General features: G+C 42.5%; 1 protein-coding gene across 3 annotated transcripts in view; it reads left to right on the top strand.

Moving 5' to 3' along the window:
- The window catches only part of STIM2 (stromal interaction molecule 2), a 144,335-nt gene extending 122,547 nt beyond the window's left edge, over positions 1–21,788 (top strand). For 2 of the 3 annotated variants that reach the window (XM_037897965.2, XM_037897966.2), the window contains 9 exons: positions 368–479; positions 1,244–1,359; positions 4,825–5,002; positions 5,805–5,982; positions 6,703–6,870; positions 7,113–7,213; positions 7,509–7,747; positions 11,484–11,703; positions 17,036–21,788. In XM_037897965.2, the coding sequence (XP_037753893.1) occupies positions 368–479; positions 1,244–1,359; positions 4,825–5,002; positions 5,805–5,982; positions 6,703–6,870; positions 7,113–7,213; positions 7,509–7,747; positions 11,484–11,703; positions 17,036–17,516 (1,793 nt within the window). In that variant the 3' untranslated portion in view covers positions 17,517–21,788. Of the gene's footprint in view, positions 1–367; positions 480–1,243; positions 1,360–4,824; positions 5,003–5,804; positions 5,983–6,702; positions 6,871–7,112; positions 7,214–7,508; positions 7,748–11,483; positions 11,704–17,035 lie in introns of those variants that run through there. The other variant, XM_043544560.1, reaches the window with a different exon arrangement.
- Positions 21,789–24,981: the final 3,193 nt, after the last annotated feature.

The following is a 24,981-nucleotide window of genomic DNA, read 5'->3' as shown; positions in this document are numbered from 1 at the left end:
TAGAATTGGGGCTGAGAGAGCACTTAAAATAGGTCACAAGAGGCTGCTCTGATTTTTAAAAAGGAAATTGTAAATTTATGCTACCGAATTTTTGATAGATGTTTCTGTTGGTTAAACGCTTGTTTACTTACAACTTGTTTAAGCTTTGTCTCTAAAGAGCATATAATGAAAAAGGCAAACTGCCAGAAATAACTTTTGCTAGTAAATGTGAATACTTATTTATCTGTGGTTCCATCCAGATGAACTTGCTTATGCTGGTTGTGTAACCTGCCAATCTCCATCTTTGTTTTATTTTTAGCTGTGGTACTGATTATTCTTTTATTCCTGAAAATTAGATGTCTGTGATAGTCCATCTTTTGTCTTGCAGTTCACAACTGGACTCAAGAGGAGACTCTTCAGTGGCTGGTAGAATTTGTTGAACTGCCCCAGTATGAGAAGAATTTTAAAGACGGTAATGTCAAAGGAACAACACTTCCCAGGTGAATCTTTTCTTCTGGATTAATTTTAAAAAACCTGTTTATATTTTTCTGTTGGGCAGCGTTCTCTCTAGCTTGTCTGTGCAGGGTAATTATCTAAATTTAATACTGACAAGCTGTGCTCAGGTATAAGAGAACTGATGTAAGCCTGCAATTCTGAAAGGCCAGAGAACCAGAATTTCAATTTTCTTCTGCCAAAATATTCCTGAAAGTCATTTGTCTCCAGCCACTGTTCCCTACCTCAGTTTCATTACTTTCTTCCTTTTAAAAATAATTTGCTACCAAAGTGTTTCAATAGCAATCACTTAGCTTTGTGGTAGCTAATTTCTGTTGAAAAGCTACAGATGTATTCAGTTTAGTGGAAACACATTGCCAGTGTGGACCTGCAAAGACTTTGCAGACTTTGCCCTTGAATATTAACTGTTGGATTTTTACGAGTATTAAGTATGTTAGGGGACTTGATGCCATCAGGCTGCACATAAGCCATCACATTTAACTTCTACCAAATGGATTTAATTGGTGGTGGTTGCAGAATGGAAAGAAAATGGAAAACCATTACTACATAGTGTAATGCTTTTGATAACGTAAGTCATAAAGTATTAGAGATATGATTTATATCTCTTGCTATCTCTGTGTCAACTATGTAAATGTTATCCATATAAATTGCAAATAGATTAACGCACTACAGTAATTCCTCTACAGTATAGTTCTGTGTATAGCTTACATGAAAATTTGTGTGAGAATAACATTTGATTTATTATGAACAGGATAGCAGTAAATGAACCTGCTTTTATGATCGCTCATCTGAAAATCATTGAACGGAGCCACAGACAGAAACTTCAGCTGAAGGCATTGGATGTTGTTTTATTTGGACCTCTCGCGCGTTAGTATTCTCGTGTTTTTCTAACTTGTAGCTGTAAGAATTAAAACTCCAATTTTTTGCTTTTAGATTGAGATTATATACTGTAGGTGGGACACCTCACCCCACTTCGTCAGTACATTGGTTCATTATTTGGCTCACAGTTTTGGGACCCAGAAAAATGTAGAATTAAGACATCAGAATAGGCCATCCAACTGCCCTTCTTTGTCTGGTAGTATAGAGAACTAATTTTAGTGTGTCACCCAATGGTCTAGTAAATTCTTGAAATCTTTTTGTGCTGACCTAATGATAGTGCTCTGAATCTTCTTTGATTTTGTTTGTTGGGTTTTGTTTAATGTGCTAGTTAAGCCCAACCCAAACTTTTTTCCTGATTGGGAGGCTGGGTAATATTTTGCTTAATTTAACCAGTATGATTAAAGTCAAGTTAAAACTGTTACCCTGAATTTACCCTTGGAAAAAAGTTAATTTAAGTTGGACTTAGCTAATACGCATTAGTTAAGCTTGACTAAAAATCAACCACTTTTCCTAGACAAGACCAAACTCTTAGATGTTCCAAAAGTGTAGGCTCTATTAAATTGTCAGATATGATAATGGATGCAGTACAAAGCCACAAGTCTGGGAAGTTTTTTTAAAAAGTTAATTTGAGTTAATAGAAACATTACATTTTTGTTAATGTAGCTTATACCCTTTGCTTCACAAAACTTCTGGTGGATCTTAAAAAAATTGTTAAGAAAGGAATTCATACAATAGATTTCTGGTAAAGTGTCTCATTTAAAAAGAAGCGTTATTGACTTCTTATCCATTTTCAAATACCTTTTGATAGGAAAAAGAATTGTATAAAAATCAGTTTCATTTTGGCCTTCATGATAGTATCCAAGATTATTTTCTTTACAGGGCATTTCATAGGCCTCAGTTTGAGAAAATTACTTGGAACCAGAAGCATGACTCTGTCTTGGGCTTCTGTAATCACTTATTTTAGTGTTGTCTATTGATTCAAGGATCGCAGCAACCTATTGGTGCTGAGATTGCTCACTTTCTGAAATACTTGATGATATATGCACATTGCTCCACATGTCTGACTCCTGCAGTCGTATTATTAAAAGTGAAATTAGATGGAACATTAACTTCCAGTGCAACAAAATTTATTGCAAAACTCCTTTACTTGTACAGAAATATCTCCTCACTAGTGTTGTTTTGTTTTGTGAATCTTGTTTTGGTTCCATCTGGTTAACAAGTGATCTTTTTAAACGTACCACATTATTTCTTGCTGTGAAACGTGTACAAGCTTCAGTGAATTGCCTAGTGAGGCTTATCATTTCATCTATGCTGTTTGAGGATGATACTGCTATTCTGTAGGATAGTGTCCTCCAGGGAAGCTCATCTGCCAGGTGCTATCTGGAACCAGTTTGTGTTTGCAAATGTTTTTTTTTCCCGCGGACCACTTGAAAATTGCTGAGGGTCTCGGCGGACCACTTAATGATCTTTCCAAATGTTTGTGCCGTTAGCTAACTGTTGTAAAGCCCTATATAAAAAAAAACTTAATAATAATTAACTTTTTTTTGTTCTACAAACAAAAGCACACAACTCATATTTTAATATCAGTAGTCTTACCTTTCTAATGCAATGGATGTGCCCTCTCTCCCCCACTGCAGCAGCCCCCGAGCTGGGGCTATGAGGGAGGGGGGTCTCACCCCTGCCACAGTAGCCACAGAGCTGAGGCTGGAAAGAAGGGCCATCTCTCCCCGGCAGCTGCAGCCCTGGAGCTGGGGAAAGTCACCTATTTCTCTGGCTGCTGCAGCCCTGCATGTACCAAATTCCCCCCAACCCCCTCTTCTCACCCCACTGCCCCCTAATCCCCCCTAGGCCACCACCTCACCTTACATGTGCTTCTTCTCCAGGGTCCAGGCACCTAATTAGTGGAGCCACGCCTGCACGGCTCCACTAATTAGGTAGGTGGCCCTTCATTCTCTTATGTGCGGCCACCCAGGCGTGCACCTTAGAGGGAACTATCCACAGACCACCTGAATGGAGCTTGCGGACCACAGTTTGAGAACCTCTGTGTTAGAGAAGATCATTCATATTGATTCATGTGCGAATCTTGGGTACCTGTTGAGACATTGTGAAGTCTCCAGGTGTGCAATTATATCTGTCCTTCCTTCACGGTACTACAACTACGCAAATTAGAAATGCCATCCAAAATTATTTAAAATGTATTTTAAAATCTAATCTAAAATATTTTACACACGCACAAATCTGACTTGACAAGCCCAGGACCCAGCCAGATAAGGAAAATTCTTAGTGTTCACAAGCAGCAAAACTCAGTTTGGGGAAGTGAAATTTAATTGCTTGCCATCAAATCGGCAAGCTGCTGACCTGCACTTAAAAATCTTGGGTGCATTAACTAAGACGGGAGGCTGCATGTGAAAACTAGATGCCTGTCTTTCCTCCGATGTATGGCTGAAAGAACAGATGATTGGCTGTCCCATGCTGCTGCTTTACTAACTTATGCTGGTGAAGCAGGGGCACCCAGTTCTGCACTCAGGAGAATGTGGGTGCCCAATTAAATGTACACTCTCAAGTGTGGTGTGGGATGTCAGAATTTTTGTTCCTATTTACAGGGTAACTGAGGCAGGAAGTTAATTGTCATCTTTGGCCTTAAAGTAGGTACACACTGTTCCCAGGAATGCTTTTAAACATTTCCCTATTGAAATATTTGTGAAGAGTATACAGTGAACGGTATAATCTGTTTTATACTGTTGAATCCTTGTTTCCCAAATGTTGCTTCCGAGTCTGTAAACCGTTCCATGCAGTATTTTAAAATTCAGATTAGATCACTTCCTTATTCCTGAGGATCCAGCATACAGCATCAGTTCATTTATTAAATGCTTTTTTGGATACTTCAAATACTATTTTTTAATATAAAAGAAAATGACAACCATATCTCTTTAGTTGAGTAACCAAACTTTAGGTTCTTATTGTCTTTGTAAAATTCACTTTTGTTAGTCTGAGCCCCATCATTCACCTATTCCCTTGAGGGACTCCCGTGGAAATCAAGGACAGGTTTTTTTGCATGTAGAGGAGGGACTGAAGGATCAGACCCAACACTCACTAGCCACATAATTTGATAATGGATTAAGTTATACTGTAGCCCATGAAATAGAAATGCTTAATGAAAAGTCAATGTGTAATTGTCATGTAGAAGATTAGTTATCTTTTCAGTATACAGTATGCATTTAAGTTAATCTCTTGTAGATAGAATATAGTATTAGCAATAGAGCTGTTGGTTTTGTGTTAGAATGCCCCCAAAATAATTTCAATGGGGATGTGGGAGAGATCTTGCTGGTTAAATGATCTGGAATCTCTCTCTGAGCTCCAAGTTGCACCATTTTTATGTGCCGAAAAGAAGTGATTTCAATAGTGCACCTTTTAAATCTGCAGAGTACCTGATTGTTATAACTATTTGTACAGGCCCATCTCACAACTGGATGAAGGATTTTGTACTAGCAATTTCTATAGTGATTGGTATTGGAGGCTGCTGGTTTGCACATACTCAGAACAAGACCTCAAGAGAGCACATCACAAAAATGATGAAAGATCTAGAAAGCCTCCAGACAGCAGAGCAAAGCCTTCTTGATGTGCAGGAGAGGTATGTGAACTGAAAAGGTTTAAATGTTAAGTGATTTGTGTAAGCTTTATATTTTGAGGGAATGATGTTTAGTGATTAAAGCAAGAAAGTGAAAGATAACAATTTGACTAGAACAGACATTGAGTTTTGTGCACCTTCCTCAATTCATTGCACACATTTAACTGCAGTCTTAATGAACATGTCGGTGCGTGACATGTTGAAATATCTCCTTGACATTTTAAACTGTATTGTGAGAGCTGAGCAATGGAAAAGAAAGAGAAATGTAGACAGAAGTGGGTCAGATGAAGATAAAAGGGACAGTGGTGAGTTAGTCTGTTACCTTACCTATTGATGTAGGAAACAAGCCTTATTACTGGAGATTATGGCTGAATTTGGGATAAACTGTTTCTCACTCTGTTTTGTTGTGGAAGAAAACTTGTTGTAGCATCTTCCTTACAGCTTTTTGAGCACATGAGATCCAGACAAGGCTTCACTGTAAATTGCTTATTGTTTTTCTAGTAGTATGGGAGAAAGAGTGCCTTCTCCATAGTTAAGGCAGTAACTCTTATTATAAGCCTGGTATTTTTGTCTACTTTCGTACCCTTAAAGTATATATGAAGGAGATTATCATTAAAAATGGTAAATTAGATCTGGGGTGTTTGACTAAGGCTGATTTATGATTGAATTTGGATGTCAATGCTGCAAATTCATTCTGAAGTGTTGCATACAATCTGTATAGTCTTCATTCTTTACCAGAACACTGCATCTTTAACCACTGTTCTTTGAGTAGCTTCTCACTTTTTTGCTTAATTATGTTCTGAAGGCTTGAGAAGGCACAGGAAGAAAATAGAAATGTTGCTGTAGAAAAACAAAACCTGGAGCGCAAAATGATGGATGAAATTAATGATGCAAAACGAGAAGCTTATCGACTAAGGGAGTTGAGGGAGGGAGCCGAATGTGAACTGAGCAGACTCAAGTATGCAGAGGAGGAACTAGTACAGGTATTTATGAACTATGGAACATTTCAGTTTTCTTAACTTAATTTCCTGGTTTTATTGGGGTTTAGTTTACTGGAGAGATGTCCCCCCCCCCCCCCCCCCCCCAAATGGCATTACTGTGGTGCTAGGTTTATTGTCCTGGAAGCATCCTATAAGTCTGAATATTTCATTTGTTTACAGCCATAGAAAAAGCATATACATAGACCACTGTTAAGACTTGTGAAGCGTATGGACCCCTGTAGATACACTATATAATGAAATGCTGCTGAAACATACTTAAAAGAACAATTCTTCATATTTTATGCCCCTGAAGGAGAGAAATAATCCCACCTTGGTTTCCTTCTTGCTACCAGAACAGAAACAGCAGGTGTCTTTACCAGACTGTTGCTTATATTTTCTTTAGCGTAAATCTGATGTATAATATTAGAAATTAGTTGTGGCATATCAGTAAGTGTTAGTTTCAGCTTGGTCACCAAGGTAAAATAGGAACAGAAAGTTTAAGGCTGATACAGTATATGTAAATCCACAGCATGACTTTTCAGAAACCTCTCTCAACTTACTGTTGAGACCAAAGAACCACATGCCAGAGCTACATGGTCCCAGAATGTGGTTGCATGAAAAATTAGTTTGAGGTAATTAAAGCAGTATTTGTGGTGGACTCGTTTTTACCTTCAGTCTTAGGAAAATTATCTCAGTGACGTTTGCATCTCTTTTGACTGCTAGGTTCGCATGGCTTTAAAGAAGGCTGAGAAGGAGTTTGAACTGAGAAGTAACTGGTCTGTTCCTGATGCATTGCAGAAATGGCTCCAGTTAACACATGAGGTTGAAGTTCAATACTACAATATTAAAAGACAAAATGCAGAAATGCAACTAGCAATTGCTAAAGATGAGGTAATTATTCACCTTTGAGTTGCTTCAGTACGTTAATGTGCTAAAGACCCACAGACCTGTCCATTTTGTTGGATATAGAGTATTCTGATAGGATGGAATGTTGATTACTTATATTTTCTGCAGTCAGAATATAAAAGTCCTGTTTCATTCAGATACTTACTGCCTCTATGTCCTCTCAAATTATTTTTTGTCATCTGCATTATTTATACAGCCTTTGGCTTCATGTTTATCCTGCATTTTAGGCAGAAAAAATTAAAAAGAAGAGAAGCACTGTATTTGGGACATTACATGTTGCACACAGCTCCTCCCTAGATGAGGTGGACCACAAAATCCTTGAAGCAAAGTAAGAGCATTAATTAGATGTATATTGTCTCTTGCTTTCTTTTATTCCAGAAACAGTGAAGTTCACTAAGAAAATGATATGAAGGAATTCAGCATTTTAATTTTATTGTACTTTAAGTAAAAATCTACTGTCAGAAGATGTTGTAATGTGAGTTTTTGCACATGCCTAAGAATAGGTGATGGCTTTCTGAAATGCTGCAGTGATTATACTGTTACTGTTCCATACTATGTCCAGCAATGAAGTTTTAGTCCAATGACATAGTAACTAAACTTCAATATTATTTTTATTTTTCCAGGAAAGCACTCTCTGAATTGACGACATGTTTGCGAGAGCGTCTCTATCGATGGCAGCAGATTGAGAAGATCTGTGGCTTTCAGATAGCACACAACTCAGGATTACCAAGCCTGACGTCCTCTCTCTACTCTGATCACAGTTGGGTGGTGATGCCCCGAGTCTCCATTCCACCTTACCCAATTGCAGGGGGAGTTGATGATTTAGATGAAGACACCCCTCCAATAGTTGCACAGTTTCATGGTATGTAGTGTATATACTCCAAAGGGAGATATTGAGGAAGGGAAGCAGGAGTCGGGGAGAGACTTTGAGTGGAGAGAAGAGTTACCAGTAAAGGGAAAATTGAGCAGGAGGGCAACCTAAAGCACAGAAATTCAGGAGAAAAGAAACCTCAGAAGGAGGAGTGGAGGAAGTAGAGAAAGGAGCAGAACAAAACATAAGATAATAATGATGGACATCTTCAAAGAAAACAAGCCCCCTGCATGAGTCATCTATTAATTAGATAGAAAGTACAGTAAATGGGCTGGGAGTTGAAATAAAGGTAACATGAAGCAATAAAAACTGTTTCCTCCTACTCTTCATTCTGAAAAAAAGAATAACCTCAGTCTGGTCACCATAAATAGATAACAGTTTTTTTCCTGTAAGATCCATAATCCTAAATTTACCCTGTAACTTTGCTCTTGGCCCATTGCTCTACCATTATGGAAGGGCAGGAGTTTCTGTCAAATCAGACGATCAGGTAGGAAAAGAGATGATACTTTCTGTGGGAGGATATGTGCTAAATAGCTTTCCAAGCATCCTTTAATGACTGGAACAAAAAAGCGGTGTTGTCTGAGGAAACTTTCAAACAGAGTGTTTGTGCTGGGAGCCAATTGATTGTATACACTGATTGTATACATTGATTGTACCCCCCTAATGTCTGACTTAAGTCATTACATCAGTAAGAGAGACCATCTTATTGTAACTGGGATTAACTAGACAGTGAGGATGAATTGAGATGAGTTTACACTTGACTGTTTCAGCGCACACACAAAAAATCAAACTGAAGAATTGAAGAATGGTTATAATTGTGGCAATTACCTCTGCAATATCTTGTTGATTCTAATTTCCTTTGAAAATACCAGCACTGTATTTTTAAAAGGCTACTAAGGGAGTTAGATGCACAGCAGTTGGAGGATAGAAATGAAAAGTAGGCTCTGTCTGATTCTCACATTGTTCATGGTGCTGCAGACAGATCAGTTGTGAACAAGGGCACTTTTGCCTCTGGACCCAAACTTGCTTCCCTGGTCTGGCTTGCATGATCTCATCATCTCCCACCAAGGAGCAGAGATATCTGATATGTTTAGGTCAGGTGCTGCTAGTTACATCATAAGTTGTGATTTCCCCAGTGACCTTCACCACTGACAGTAGGATGGTAACTAAACTGAATGTGAGATTCCAGCAAGTAGAGGTCAATGCAACATGTGCCTTGTCCTTGCCTGACTTGTTTGCTTATATATTTATATTTAGACCTCTGCCTAGTTAATGCGCAGGAAGGGAGAATATAGTTTATCCAAGGTTAACACAGAATCCCAGGAAGAAAAGTGCAGATGGTGTCAGTCCAGTCCAGACTTGTCTGCAAAATTCTTGGATTTTCTGACCTTTTTAGTTGAATAAGCAAACTCGACACCTGGCTGGGCATGGCCTTTCTTGTCCAAGACAGACAATGCAAACTACAGTAGTCTTGGTATGGAGAACTTGGTGGAAACTTGTCCACAACAGTGTGTCTTGAAGTAGTTCCATGGGCCCACTTCCACATGAGAGCATTGCTAATCTGCATGCTTTCCAAACTGAAACCAGATTGGAAGATTTCCAGAAACTGCAATGTCTGCAGCTTCCTGTGAGGCTTTTCTTTTCTTTCGCTCTCACCATCTGTTGGCCGGGAGGAATTGTACTCAAAGTGTCTGGACTGGTGTAGCAGATCTTGAAAAATTAATGGTTACCAAATAGGAAAAAAGGTCCCATTACAAATGAAGTTGGACAAACACTGTGTTTTGCTTGCTTTCGTTTTGTCTGGCACTCCTGTGGAGAGAGTGCACTAATGCAATTCTAGAAAAATAAATCACATTTAATGACTATAGCATTCATGATTGTAATTAGTGGTGTTTACTTCCATCCTTCTTTTTGGTTAGGTACAGTCATCTTTAAAAACCTGAGGCTCGTTCAGAAAGCTTCTAACTTTTGCAAGATTTGAATGACCACGAAAGTAGAATGGATGAGAATAATTATGTACTTCATACTAATTCAGCACCATCATTTCTAATCTATAAACATATAGGGCCAGATTCTCAAATGAGATTTGGCCTCTTTGGACTGCCCAGGAGGCACAGAGGTCAGAATCTGGATGCAAATGATCAAAGGAATGCTCTGTTGGCATGGGTCTTGCGCTAGCTGTCATCTCCTGGTCCAGAGGGTATGACAAAGCAGAGCTTTGTTACACCTATCATCCATTAAGAACCATGCCTGGTCTACACTACAGAGCGTCTGTACTAAAACGTAGCTTCCACCTATGTAAGTCGCCCACTACGTCGACTTAGCTACCTCCACGAGCAACGTAGTGCTTAAGTTGATGTAGTTAGGGTGATGCAGTGTTCGTGTAGACCACAGGTGGGCAAACTACGGTCCGCAGGCCACATCCAGCCCGCAGGACCGTCCTGCCCGGCCCCTGAGCTCCTGGCCCAGGAGGCTCGCCCCTGGACCCTCCCCTGCTATTCCCCCTCCGCTTTAGCCTCAGTTTATTGCACCGCCAGCACAATGCTCTGGGCGGGGGGGCTGTGAGCTCCTGGAGCAGCGCAGCTGCAGAGCCCGGCCTGACCCAGCGCTCTATGCTGCACGGCGCGACTTCCTGTCCTGGTGCAGCCACACTGCCAGCCACCGGTGCTCCAGGTAGCCCAGTAAGGGGGCAGGAAGCAGGGGGTGGGGGGGAGATTGGATAGAGGGCAGGGGAGTTTGGGGGTGGTCAGGGGCCGGGGATGTGGATAGGGATCGGGGCAGTCAGAGGGCGGGGAACAGGGAAGTTGAATGGGAGCCGGGGTCCCGGGGGGGCAGTCAGGTAGGAGAGGAGGGTTTGGATGGGGCGGCGGGGGGCAGTCGGGACGGGGGTTTCGGGGCCAGTGGACAGGGAGCGGCTGGGTGGATGGGGCAGAGGTCCCGGGGGTGGGGGGGCGGCAGTCAGGAAGGACGGACGGTGTGTCTGGGGGCGGTTAGGGAGAAGGGGTGGTTGGATGGGGCAGGGGTCCCTGGGGGGGAGCAGTCAGGAAGGAGAGGGAGGGTTGGATGGGGCGGGTGGTCAGGGAACAGAGAGCAGGGTTGGTGGATGGGGCAGGGGTCCCCGGGGGCCATCAGGGAACAGGGTGGCTTGGATGGGGCAGGAATCCCGGGGCAGGGCTGTCAGGGGGCGAGAAGCAGGGCGAGATCAGACAGGGGGCGGGGGCCAGGCCATGCCTGGCTGTTTAGAGAGGCTCAGCCTCCCCTAACCGGCCCTCCATACAATTTCAGAAACCCGATGCGGCCCTCCGGCCAAAAAGTTTGCCCGCCCCTGGTGTAGACACTGCATTACTTACATCCTCTGTTGGTTGTCAGCCTCACAGCCGGGGATCTGCGGCCCCAGAGCTCACAGTGCCCCACACAAGTAAGTCAGTGGCAGCACTCCTGGAAAGGATGGGCACCACTGACGGAAGAAGGGCAGTGTGGATGTGAAACACCGCTTTCATTACTGCGGTGGCTGTATGTTAACTTAATTTTCTTAGTGTAGACATGTCCTAAGAGTCAGCTGAGAGCAGCCTCATCACAACTCTGAGAATCACTGGGCTTGGTGCAGACTGGCTCCCAGAATCATTAACCTGGTGTACCTGCCCTCAGGGAGAGAATCTGCTTATAGGGTTTTCAGAGTAGATTATGTTAATTTTAAATTAACACGGTTTGTTTTTTCTTCCCCCAGGGTCCACTATAAAGCCTCCCAGCTCATTGGCAAGAAGTAGTAGTTTGTGTCGGTCAAGGCGCAATGTTGTGTCATCATCTCCACAATCTTCGCATACTCAACATACGCCGCATACCTTGCATTCCCCTGACCCTGACATCCTGTCAGTGTCAAGCTGTCCTGCTCTTTATCGAACTGAGGAGGAGGAAGAGGCAATTTACTTCACTGCTGAGAAACAATGGTATGACAAATAGCAAAACATTATTAGAACTCTGGTTAGGTTGCTCTAAATAATTATGAAGTATTAGAGGTTGAACTATGTCAAACGATGAAGTAGCCACGTGAATAATATAAATTAAATTATTGGGCCCACATGGAACAACAATTGGGCTGTTCGTGCTACTGAGTGAAGTTCTGGTACAGCCTTCTAAGGAGAGCAGTGGGGGTAAAAAACCTAACTAGTTTCAAGACAGCTTGGTAAGTTTATGAGGGGGATGGTATGATGAGACTGCCCACAATGGTGTGTAGCCGATCTGCGACTGCTAGTAGCAAATATCCCCAGTGGCCAGTGATGGGATGCTAGATGAGGAGGACTCTGAGTTACTGCAGAGAATTCTCTCTCAGGTGCCTGGCTGCTGGTCTTGCCCATAGCTCAAGGTCTAACTGATGGCCATATTTGGGGTAGGGAAGGAATTTTTCCCCCAGGTCAGATTGGCAGAGACCCTGGTGGTTTTCACCATCCTCTGTAGTATGGGGCGTGTGTCACTTGCAGGTTTAAACTAGTGTAAATGGTGGAGTCTCTGTAACTTGAAGGCAGAATCATAGAATATTAGGGTTGGAAGAGACCTGAGGAGGTCATCTAATCCAACCCCAACTAAATCATCCCAGCCAGGGCTTTGTCAAGCCGGGCTTTAAAAACCTCTAAGGATGGAGATTCCACCACCTCCTGAGGTAACCCATTCCAGTGCTTCACCACCCTCCTAGTGAAACAGTTTTTCCTGATATCCAACCTAGACCTCCCCCATTGCAACTTGAGACCATTACTGCTTGTTCTGTCATCTGCCACCACTGAGAACAGCCTAGCTCCATCCTTTTTGGAATCCCCCTTCAGGTAGTTGAAGGCTGTTATCAAATCCCCCCTCATCCTTCTCTTCTGCAGACTAAGTCTTTAAATCATGGTTCAGTAACTCCGCCAGCGGTTAGGGGTCTCTTACGGGTGGGTGTGGTTCTCTGGCCTGCAATGTGCAGAAGGTCAGACAAAATGATCAGGATGGTTTCTTCTGGCCTTAAAGTCTGAGTCTAATTAGCCAGTGCACAAGGTTTAATTCAATTCTGCCACTATCCTGGGTATATACAACTAATCCACTTTCTTTGTTATAATTATGCTTATAGCTTTAACCTGGACCAAAAGCAGACTTTAGTGCTCACTACTGTTGCTACACTTTCTCCAAGGAGAAAGTTAAGTTCCTTTTGTTCCGTAACCCATGGACTAGTTAGATTGTATATTGAAAGGTGAGGATGTCTACCCTGGGGAAAACATTCAAACATGTTAGGCTTGAATCTGCTTCTTTTGTGACTTTTGTAACTTTATTTACTCTGTTACTGGTTAACAGAGGTTTTCATAGAATCATAGAATATCAGGGTTGGAAGGGTCCTCAGGAGGTCAGCTAGTCCAACCCCCTGCTCAAAGCAGGACCAATCCCCAACTAAATCATCCCAGACAGGGCGTTGTCAAGCCTGTCCTTAAAAACCTCTGAGGAAGGAGATTCCACCGCCTCCCTAGGTAATGCATTCCACTGCTTCACCACCCTCTTAGTGAAAAAGTTTTTCCTAATATCCAACCTAAACCTCCCCCATTGTAACTTGAGACCATTACTCCTTGTTCTGTCATCTGCTACCACTGAGAACAGTCTAGATCCATCCTCTTTGGAACCCCCTTTCAGGTAGTTGAAAGCAGCTATCAAATTCCCCCTCATTCTTCTCTTCTGAGGACTAAACAATCCCAGTTCCTTCAGCCTCTCCTCATAAGTCATGTGTTGCACTCCCCTAATCTTTTTCGTTGCCCTCCGCTGGACGCTTTCCAATTTTTCCAATCTTTCTTGTAGTGCGGGGCCCAAAACTGGAAAGAGACTGAGGTTGAGGCCTCACCAATGTAGAATAGAGGGGAATGATCTCGTCCCTCGATTTGCTGGCAGTGCCCCTTCTTATACAGCCCAAAATGCCATTAGCCTTTTTGGCAACAATGGCACACTGGTGACTCATATCCAGCTTCTCATCTACTGTAACCCCTAGGTCCTTTTCTGAAGGACTGCTGCCTAGCCATTCGATCCCTAATCTGTAGCAGTGCATGGGATTCTTCCATCCTAAGTGCAGGACTCTGCACTTGTCCTTCCTGAACTTCATCAGATTTCTTTTGGCCCAATCCTCTAATTTGTCTAGGTCCCTCTGTATCCTATCCCTACCCTCCAGCATATCTTCCACTCCTCCCAGTTTAGTGTCATCTGCAAACTTGCTGAGGGTGCAGTCCACACCATCCTCCAGATCATTAATGAAGATATTGAACAAAACTGGCCCCAGGACTGACCCTTGGCCACTCCGCTTGATACTGGCTGCCAACTAGACATGGAGCCACTGATCACTACCCGTTGAGCCCGATGATCTAGTCAGCTTTCTATCCACCTTAGAGTCCATTCATCCAGCCCCATACTACTTTAACTTGTTGGTAAGAATACTGTGGGAGACCGTATCAAAAGCTTTGCTAAAGTCAAGGAATACACGTCCACTGCTGCCCCCTCATCCACAGAGCCAGTTATCTCGCCATAGAAGGCAATTAGATTAGTCAGGCATGACTTGCCCTTGGTGAATCCATGCTGACTGTTCCTGATCACTTTCCTTTCCTCTTAAATGCTTCAGAATTGATTTCTTGAGGACCTGCTCTATGATTTTTCCAGGGACTGAGGTGAGGCTGACTAGTCTGTAGTTCCCCGGATCCTTCTCCTTCCATTTTTAAAAGATGGGCACTACATTAGCCTTTTTCCAGTTGTCTGGGACCTCTCCCGATCGCTATGAGTTTTCAAAGATAATGGCTCTGCAATCACATCCGCCAACTCCTTTAGCACCCTCGGATGCAGCACATCCGGCCCCATGGACTTGTGCTTGTCCAGCTTTTCTAAATAGTCCTGAACCACTTCTTTCTCCACAGAGGGCTGGTCACCTCCTCCCCATGCTGTGCTGCCCAGTGCAGTAGTCTGGGAGCTGACCTTGTTCGTGAAGACAGAGGCAAAAAAAGCATTGAGTACATTAGCTTTTTCCACATCCTCTGTCAGTAGGTTGCCTCCCTCATTCAGTAAGGGGCCCACACTTTCCTTGACTTCCTTCTTGTTGCTAACATACCTGAAGAAAGCCTTCTTGTTACTCTTAGCATATCTTGGTAGCTGCAACTCCAGGTGTGATTTGGTCTTCCTGATTTCACTCCGGCATGCCTGAGCAATATTTTTATACTGCTCCCTGGTCATTTGTCCAATCTTCCGCTTCTTGTAAGCTTCTTTTTTGTGTTTAAGATCAGCAAGGATTTCACTGTTAAGCCAAGCTGGTCGCCTGCCATATTTACTATTCTTTCTACACATTGGGATGGTTTGTTTCTGTAACCTCAATAAGGATCCTTTAAAATACAGGCAGCTCTCCTGGACTCCTTTCCCCTCATGTTATTCTCCCAGGGGATCCTACCCATCAGTTCCCTGAGGGAGTCAAAGTCTGCTTTTCTGAAGTCCAAGGTCCATATTCTGCTGCTCTCCTTTCTTCCTTGTGTCAGGATCCTGAACTCAACCATCTCATGGTCACTGCCTCCCAGGTTCCCATCCACTTTTGCTTCCCCTACTGATTCTTCCCAGTTTGTGAGCAGCAGGTCAAGAAGAGCTCTGCCCCTAGTTGGTTCCTCCAGCATTTTCACCAGGAAATTGTCCCCTACACTTCTCCAAAAACTTCTTGGATTGTCAGTGCACCGCTCCATTGCTCTCTCAGCAGATATCAAGGTGATTGAAGTCTCCCATGAGAACCAGGGCCTGCGATCTAGTAACTTCCGTTAGTTGCCAGAAGAAAGCCTCGTCCCCCTGGTCCGGTGGTCTATAGCAGACTCCCACCACGACATCACCCTTGTTGCTCACACTTCTAAACTTAATCCAGAGACTCTCAGGTTTTTCTGCAGTTTCATACCTGAGCTCTGAGCAGTCATACTGCTCCCTTACATACAATGTAACTCCCCCATCTTTTCTGCCCTGTCTGTCCTTTCTGAACAGTTGATATCCATCCATGACAGTACTCCAGTCATGTGAGTTATCCCACCAAGTCTCTGTTGTTCCAATCACATCATAATTCCTTGACTGTGCCAGGACTTCCAGTTCTCCCTGCTTGTTTCCCAGGCTTCTTGCATTTGTGTATAGGCACTTGAGATAACTTGCTGTTTGTCCTGCTTTCTTAGTATGAGGCAGGAGCCCTCCCCTCTCATGCTCTCCAACTCGTGCTTCCTCATGGTATCCCACTTACCTCAGGGCTTTGGTCTCCTTCCCCCGGTGAACCTAGTTTAAAGCCCTCCTCACTAGGTTCGCCAGGCTGCTTGCGAAGATGCTCTTCCCTCTCTTCCATAGGTGGAGCCCATCTCTGCCTAGACTCCTTCTTCTTCTTGGAATGCCATCCCATGGCCAAAGAATCCAAAGCCTTCTCTCCATAACCACTTGCATAGCCATTCGTTGACTTCCACGATTCGACAGTCTCTACTCGGGCCTTTTTCTTCCACAGATTGTTCCTTCACAGCCAATCTTCTCCACCTGTTTGTTTCTGTCATGAAATCATTCAAAATTTGTGACTTCACAATCACTCCTAGCACAGCATCTTGACATCTTGTAAATATACAGTTATTCTTTCACTTATAGTATCGATCAGAAGGGTTAGGGTTATCAAAAGCACTGGCTTCGTTATCAACAAAAACACCGGCCAAGTAAATTTCATATTGTATAAATGTTTTTTTCAAGCTTATGCCAGTATGCAAACACCCTTCTAATTTAGTTGCTTCCGGCTGCTTGTTCTGTAGGTCTTAGGGAACTCCTCAGTATGGTTCTTCCAGAACCATCTCTCTTTTTTTTTTTTAATAGAATATTCTAATGCTTTATTTGGACAAGTGTTATTGCTCTTCTACAGTGAGGTGCAACTGACTGAACAGAGTTTGATGTTTATTTTGGGTGAGATTAAAATCATTCAGCTTTTTTTACCTATTGGCAATCAAGTAATATTTTATTATGGTCTCTGGTAGTCTTCATCTGTTTTTTTCCCAGTTGGTAACAGTGTGACACATACCTAAAATTACTATCACATCTGTATTAGATTACAAGGTTACATACATAAAACTTCCATTCGTGGATCTGAGAGATGAACATTTACCTGCCACTTCTAGTGAAATGAGTGTAGTGGGTGGTTGTAGTCTAATGGCTTAGATTTTAAACTGGTTTCTTTCTCCTCTTAATTGCATTAAGGCAATTTCTGTCTAACAGTTTCTTTCCTCTCTCTTTGCTTTTACTTAGGGAAGTACAGGATGCTGGTTCAGAGTGTGACTCCTTAAACTCATCCTTTGGAAGGAAACAGTCTCCTCCTTCAAGTCTTGAGATGTACCAACCTCTGTCTCCACAAAAGGTATCCCGGGAGGAACTGTCGCTAGAGGAATCCTCCACAGGAGACTCCTCGTCACTAACTGCAGATATTTCCAGGGGTTCTCCTGACTGCCCAGGCCTAACAGAAACTAAGAGCATGATATTTAGTCCTGCGAACAAAGTGTACAATGGCATCCTGGAGAAGTCCTGCAGCATGAACCAGCTTTCTAGTGGGATCCCAGTCCCCAAGCCTCACCACACTTCCTCTTCCTCAGCCAGCAGTGAAAGTAAACCCATTCATGAAGTCTCCACTGTCCCTAGGATCAGTAGCATCCCGCAGGACCTATGCCAGAATGGCGAGAAAAACAAAAAGCCATCAAAAATTAAAAGCCTCTTTAAGAAAAAATCTAAGTGAAGCACAGAGAAGTAACCCATAACAGTGGCAATGTTAGACTTTCTAAACTTCAGGAACGTAGTTCCATTTGGGTCTTCCAGACTGGACGTCATAGTGGAATGCCCTATAGGTCAACTGTCTACTATTTAAATGACCCTAAAGTTAAAGATCATGCCAGCTGTTAATGAGAAATCAAAAGTTCAGACAGTTTAGTTATTTCTGCCTATTTATTTCTGCTTTGTTTTTAGTTATCTATAACTTTTTAAAAATGCCACTTTGGACTGACAAGCTTTAATGGACTTGTAAGCCTGCATGGGCTTGCCAAAATTTCTTGTTTACCGGATCATCTTCTTATCTTTCCACAGAGTTGACATTTACCTACTGGACTTAAGTAACTTAAAAGAAGTAAAACTAATTAAATTGCACTACTGTTTTCCAGACTGGAAAAGTATCTCTGCAAGTGAAACTAGGATTTATAAATGACTGAGGAGATGGGTCTTTACACTTTTAGATCTTTTGGGGTTTTTAAGTAGAACCTAGGATTTCTAATTGACTTGATTTCTGGAAATGGAAACCCCACACTTTTATTATGGGATGCTTCATTAGATGCATTTATTATTAGAACGGTTCAAGTCCTGCTGTAAAGATCATGTTTTTCCCAGGGCTTTCACTGTGATTTTACTGCATTGCAGGCTGTATGATAAAATATATAGATAATTTAACAAGAGAAGAGGCTCTTGATTCCTTATGCAAGCGATGGAGTGAAACTTAATTGAAGGACTTAAAAGATTCACATGCTTACAATGGGGAGGGGGAGAATCCGGGCACTTGTTTACAGACTTTGACAGACAAAAGATGTTTGGTTTATGAAAATTTGTACTATGGTAAAGATAATAAATTGGAGACATTCTTGTGCTTGTAATTGTTCTGATTTTAGCTGATGATCTCTTTCAGTTATATTCCTGAGGACCTGTTTGTTCAACATGCTACAGGCTACATTGCTTATGCTTATAAGTGTATAAATTATTTTTGTTGTTAGCTTTTAACAATGTCTTTATGTCCCTTTGTAGGATTGCATACTGTTTATTTTTGTATAGTTTTGAGGAGTTAGCTGTTCAGACATGTCTGGTTGAAGTAAATGGTCTATTAATTTTATAATGTACATATACTATTATGAACTAGTGTAATTTAAAGACTTTAAAGTGAGAATCAAGACTTGCTTCAGATTAGGCAGCTTTTACATTAAACAAGCTTTTATCATAAGGCATTAAATTACCATTGGGTAACAAAGAAGCTTTCTTAGTAAAACAGTGGCTAGTTGTTCAAAACCATCACAATTTTTTACATTTAGATGAACAAAATGTACTGAGTAACAGTGCCTTTTTTATTCAGTTTGTCTGAAAATGTTTAATGCTGAGCAACAGCTTTCTTTGAGGTGAATTCCAAAGAAATATTTTTGCTCTAGTGAACACAAGCAATTTATCCTGTGATGACTAGATCTCTTCAGTTCTGCTATGGGGTTGTGTTAGTGGCCTCAGTAGCTGCTGCTGTGACTGGACTTCTGTGATTAAGAGTTCAAACCTTGCCAGTACACACACACACACACACACACACACACACACACACTGTACTGTAGAAAACAATGAATTCATTGACTGCCTAAACAGATTGCTGGTAAGGAGACGTTAACAAAACCTTTAACCATTTGTTTAAACTTGAAGCAATACATAGCTTTCCTATTTTTGCACGAAGATCCCACTATATGGGATTTCTCTTTGTTTATATGCATTTGCAAGGCAGTGGTGGTGTTTTCAGCAGAAACCTTTACTATGCCCTATGAAAAAACAAAGAATATCGAAATTACCAGCTGAAGTTAATATGTCCGGAAAAGCAGCGTCTCTTCTGTGTTGGAGCTTTTAAGCATAGTTATTTCAGTTACTGGTTGTTTATCATTTTGATAAGTTTAGGCAACTTGCCATCTCAAACCTCTCCAGAATATAATTGACTACCCCTGTCTCTAACCTGGCTACTCTGGAGGCATTACCCCGTATCCTTCTAAAGAAGATGTTGAACAATGCCATCCTGTTAAAGCTCATAATTTAAATATCTGATCAGACAGATGGGTGGCTCTCGGAACCTTGGTTGCCCTCCAGGCTAATGCAAGCAGACTTTAGAAGTTGCTTGCCAAGAGAAAAAGCTCAGTTTTGGTCACTGGCGTTGAAGGTGGATGCTCCCTGGCAAACTGCTTCAGCAAATCCAACTTTCCTGTGGAGGGATATGGCATATGTCCACATCCTGTAGATAAAGAGGTGTGGTGTACTTAAAATGACCTACAGGTTTTCCTGTGCTCAGCTAACTATATCTTTCCACTTCAACTATTTGGATTGGCTGACAGTCAATGAGTCCAATTGGCAAGACAACCACTAAAGTGCTCTTGGAGACTTGCCAGGCCTCCTAGACACCCTTGAATGGCACAGGACTCTCTGACGCTCTCAGCCAATATTGTCGCTATGATCAGAGTGGCTCCTGGGATATCCATCTAAAATCATGCTCTGAGAATTATCTGAAGTAGGAGATAAGGGTTTTTTTTAATTGAATATATTATGATGGTGCCCAGAGGCCATGATCAGGATTGGGGACCCATTGTGCTAGGCCCTGTACATAGGTAGGCATTCCTAAAAAGCTTACAATCCAAGAACTCAAGTAACAAAGAGTGGGGGAGAAGGAGGCCAAATATATGCCATTTTATAGTCCTAAATATATTTTTATAGACAAATATATCTCAGGCAGGTTACATGAAAACATGTTTTCCTGTGGGTGGTGCCTTTTCCCACCAGACTTCCAGTGAATAGGGTTAAATGAGGAGACACATTCCAATCTACTTGCTGAAGCCAGTACAGAGAATCACTTGATGCCACATAGCTGCTGTCGCAGCTTCTCCAGGGACCTCCTGTGTATTTGTGTTTGCTTCCCTTCTTGCAGAAGGTTGCTGGAGGGATAGGACAAACAAGGTTTGCTAACCTTTTCCAACTGTTCCTAGACAGAAGATGCCACTACTTCAGGTTCCATGTGCTTTCTACTCAGTCAAATTTGGCAAATTATGTACTTGCTAGCTAGGTGCATGAGAGGTTAACGCTGCAAGAGGAAGAAGTTTCTGAGAGGTAGCTATATCCTGCTAAATTTGAGAGAGCCTGTAGTGTCCATTACTACTTCTGGATAGTATGGACAAAAACATTCTACTGGTGACAGCCTAAGAACACGCTGTTTTACTGGTGTACCTACAGATCATTCTCTCTGTAGCAAGGGTTTAATGTTGGCGTCAGTTAGCATGCTCAGAGTTTATGGCTCAACTCTCATTGGAGGCTTCATTAGAAGGTGCTTGCCCCCAATCCACATTTTTGAGACCCTCTCTTTAAACTCCCCAGGAAGACAGATCTGATCTGAAGCTGCACCTAGTCCTTTAGATCCTAGATAAGATTTATTTTGAAGCTGTGCGTTCTATTACTTTAACAATATGAACCTTTAAAGTATTCCCAGTTGCTCTAACGTCTGCCACATAAACAAGCTTTTCTTTCTACCATCTTGCTTATCGTATCAGCCCATTCTTGCTCTTTCACAAATATAAAGTGGCTTTGCATGCTCTTCCACTGTTTCTGCACAACTGTGAAACTGAGTTTTGCCAGCACCAGAGCAGTATGTTCTGCGTGTATGCCCTTCCCTCTAGTGCAGTGGGAGAGTCAGTCCCAGTGTTTGGACTTTAAAGGGGTTTATGAAGGTGCATATGAGTGTAGAGCACAAGAGTTTGAACAGAGAAACTTAGTCTCTCTCATTTCAGGGGGCAAGGAAGGGTTCAAAAATGTCTCCAAGCTGGTCGTATGAATGGAAGTAATACATGCTGCCCTGGGGTGTGACTGGCCTGTTCCTGTTTCACTCTCTACTAGATCAACCTCTGCTTCTTGGACACATAGAAGTAAAACCTTTTCTAATAGGCTTTCTTATTCAGACTTAAACCTAATTCTTTCCGTATGTGTTATGCTTGCTTTCTAATTGCTATGACGGGAGCTGTGGAGGGAGAAGTGTATAAATTTAATCAGGAGAACTTTTTTTGTTTTGTTAGTGATATATAGATGAAAACCTAGCAAGTTGTGAACTGACCTGAACCAAGGCATATACATCCCACCCTTTGATTTAAAAGCTTGTTTATTGCCTCTGACTGGATGAAGAAGTGAATTCCTTTTTTTTTTTTTTCCCTTGTATATTTCCGACCCAATCTTCTGCACAGATACACATATTTTCAATAAGTTTCTTTGGTGTGGGAGGGTGTAGGTACATTTATATATGTATATTATTACCAAATCACAGGTTGGATGGTGGATTGAATTTAAATGTATTAATGTCTGAACGGAAGGCAAGCACAATTAAAGCCTGACTGTGTTCCTTATCTCAACAATGTAAACATGTAAATATTTTTGTAAAGCTGAAACGTGGCCAGTCCTTGGATACCAACATACATCTATCTTTCAATACAGTAGTAAGCAACAAAGACCTAGACAATTTAACTATATGCACTTTAATTCAGAGTAATACTCTGAATTCTGCCATGTTGGGCTGATGCTTCCCCCGCCTTCCCCACATACCAAGTGCAAACTCTGCTGCACTGTACTTGCTCTTAGCTCCTGGAGGCTATAAATTTTTACCCATTAAATTAAAACAAGCAACAAGGTCTGAGATTTCCCCCACCCCTGTATATATATTCACACACAGTACTTGCATAATCCATCGCATGTCACTAGTGCTTTAAAAAAAATGCAGCTGGAGTATTTATTTACCATTGTGTAGCATGTTACATTTAATTCCCCATTACAAGTTTACCCTGTCTCCCATTAGTGTGATTGGTTTATCACTGGAAGAAATTGAGTTTTGGGAATTAAATCTTTGTTCACATTTACAGTCACTTACTTTTCTGAGATTCTTCTGAGGAAAATGTCTCTTGGAGATTTGCTGTACAGTGTCTTCCTGTTTTTTATTCTTATGGTTTTGCTTCATTTCGTAAATGGATATTGATTTTTAATGTCACATTTAATGTCTGAATAAATCTGAAATTTGACAAGTAAAAAATATCGGTGCAAATATTGTATGTGTTCAACTTACGTTACCCCATAATATGTACAGTATAAACTTTATCATTTCAACCCACTGAAGGATGAAGGGCCTGTGTCTACTCTGCCTAAAATGTTTGGCCGGTGCCCCATTGTGTAACCTTGTCTGCTTTACTAAAGGCATGATACCATGAGTACTGGAGAGATGGACCTTGAGGCAGTTCTGTCCAGTAGTTAGGGCACTAGATGGGGAATAGAAATCCTGGGTCCCTCTGCCACTGACCTGCCACGTGACTGAGCAAGTTAGTTACCGTCTCTGTTTGTGCCTCTCGCCATAAATTTTGAAGACTTTTTTTTTTCCATTCAAAGGGAAGCTTTTCTTCATAGCCATTTGGGTAGTCCAGTACTTTAGTGTGTGAATGTTCCCTTTGATGTCACACTGGCTATTCATATATGAATGAGCATTCACTATTGAATTATTCATTCTTACTTATTGGTAACTTATTTTCCTGTCTTAAATTTGGTATTTCTGCTCCTTGGTTGGACTACAATCACACATCAAAAGTAGCAAATAATCAATGATTACTTTGCCCACAACCAATTCCATAGGCCAAACTGTTCAATAACAAATACAAGTGCAGAAATCAGGATCATTAAGAACATAAGAATGGCCACACAGTGTCAGACAACTGGATTACCTAGCCTAGTATCCTGTCTTCTGAGAGTGGACAGTGCCAAATGCTTCAGAGGGAATGAATAGAACAAGGAAATTTTGAATTATCCATTCCCTGTTGTCCAGTCCTAGCTTCTGGCAGTCGGAGGTTTAGGGACACCTGGAGTATGAGGTTATGTCATACCTCATGACCATCTTGGCTAATAGATGGACCTATCCTCCATAAACTTATCTAATTCTTCTTTGAGCCCAATTATTCTTTTGGCCTTCACAACATCCTATGATGATGAGTTCCACAGGTTGGCTGTGTGTTGTGTGAAGTAGGTGTGTGCGCACCGCGTGCAGAGTTGTCGGAAGGTTTTTCCCCTAGTGGTACCCATTGGGTCAGCTGTGGAGCCCCTGGAGTCACACATTCATGGTGTGTATAGGTCCCTGCCACTTCCTCAGTTCCTTCTTACCACCCATGGTGGTCGTTGGAGCTGTTGCTTCTCTTCCTTGCTATGGCAAGCAATCCCCTAGTGGACTTTTCCTATTTGTATCTGTAAGTGGTTTTTACTTAGTGTTTAAGCTTTTTTAGTTAGTTAAACAAGTTTCTGTGGGGGGTTCCCCCCCCATGTTCTTCCCCTCTGGGGGACCAGGGCATGCCTCAGTCTCAAGGCTTCAAACCATGTGGGTCCTGCAAAATCTGTAGAGGCTTCTGCCCAAGAACCAAGAAGGAGAGAAACTTTAGGTTAAATTTCTCCTCTTCATGGAGTCATCTCTCCTCCTCAGTGAGGGAGGCTGTGGTGCTGATAAAGGACTCAGGGTCTAGAGGCCTGTGGCACTACCAGTGAAGACAGGCTCTGCAGCTACCCAGCACTGCTCGCACTTGCCTGTACCGCACAAAAAAACAGAAGAGAGCCGAAAGGGGAACATTCACCCACAGTCAGAGCAGTGGAACACAAAAGCGATTGCAGAGTACATCCTGTGCCGGGACACTCAGCCCCTGCTTCGGCAAAACCGGCACCATTGACTGCCCTCACAGAGAGGTCTGTCAAGTTTGGTTCAATTGGACTCCCCCACGCGGGAGAGCCAGATGGAGGAGCTGGATCTTCCATCCACCCCGGACACGTTTGAGGCCACCAGGGACCTCATAGCAATGACAGCTCCGCTTTCCCCAGCACTGGCACCACACAGAGGAGCCATGCTTTCCAAGGGTAAACTGGCCACAATGCAGCACCAGTCGCCCTCCCCTCAGCACCGCTTTCTAGCACCAACTCCATTTGGCACCACTGTGCTCACGGAGGTCGGACTTGTCTTCAGGGTCTGAGCCAGAGTTTTACATCTCGAGGCAGAGTCAGCTCCACTCTTGTCACCGTTCAAGTCAAGAGGAGGAGCAGCAAATCCTCCCAATGACCTGGCCACCACAATGGCAGATGCCAACACAGTGGCCCTTCTGGACCCCGTGGGCATATCACCAAACCCAGGGGCTGAGCTCCAGATCACTGTCAATTGCCTCAGAAAGGTAGGCAGGCCCCCCTGTCATCCTCAATGGTACGGGAACCTCCGCGAGGCTCAGAGAACAGCGTCCAAGCCGGCACCGAGGCCAATGCCCCTGGCACAGCGCAAGAAATATCACCGTGGGAGGATCCCAGTGTGTTGGAGGGTTGTGAGGATCTGGTGCCACCAAAGGCATCATCCTCATCCTCCCCAGATGAGGTAGTAGTGGGCTTAT

This window comes from Chelonia mydas, chromosome 4, assembly GCF_015237465.2.
Source record: "Chelonia mydas isolate rCheMyd1 chromosome 4, rCheMyd1.pri.v2, whole genome shotgun sequence".
Classification (NCBI taxonomy): Eukaryota; Metazoa; Chordata; order Testudines; family Cheloniidae; genus Chelonia; species Chelonia mydas.
The sequence above is the reverse complement of the archived record's forward strand: the minus strand, read 5'-3'. Positions and strand labels throughout refer to the sequence as shown.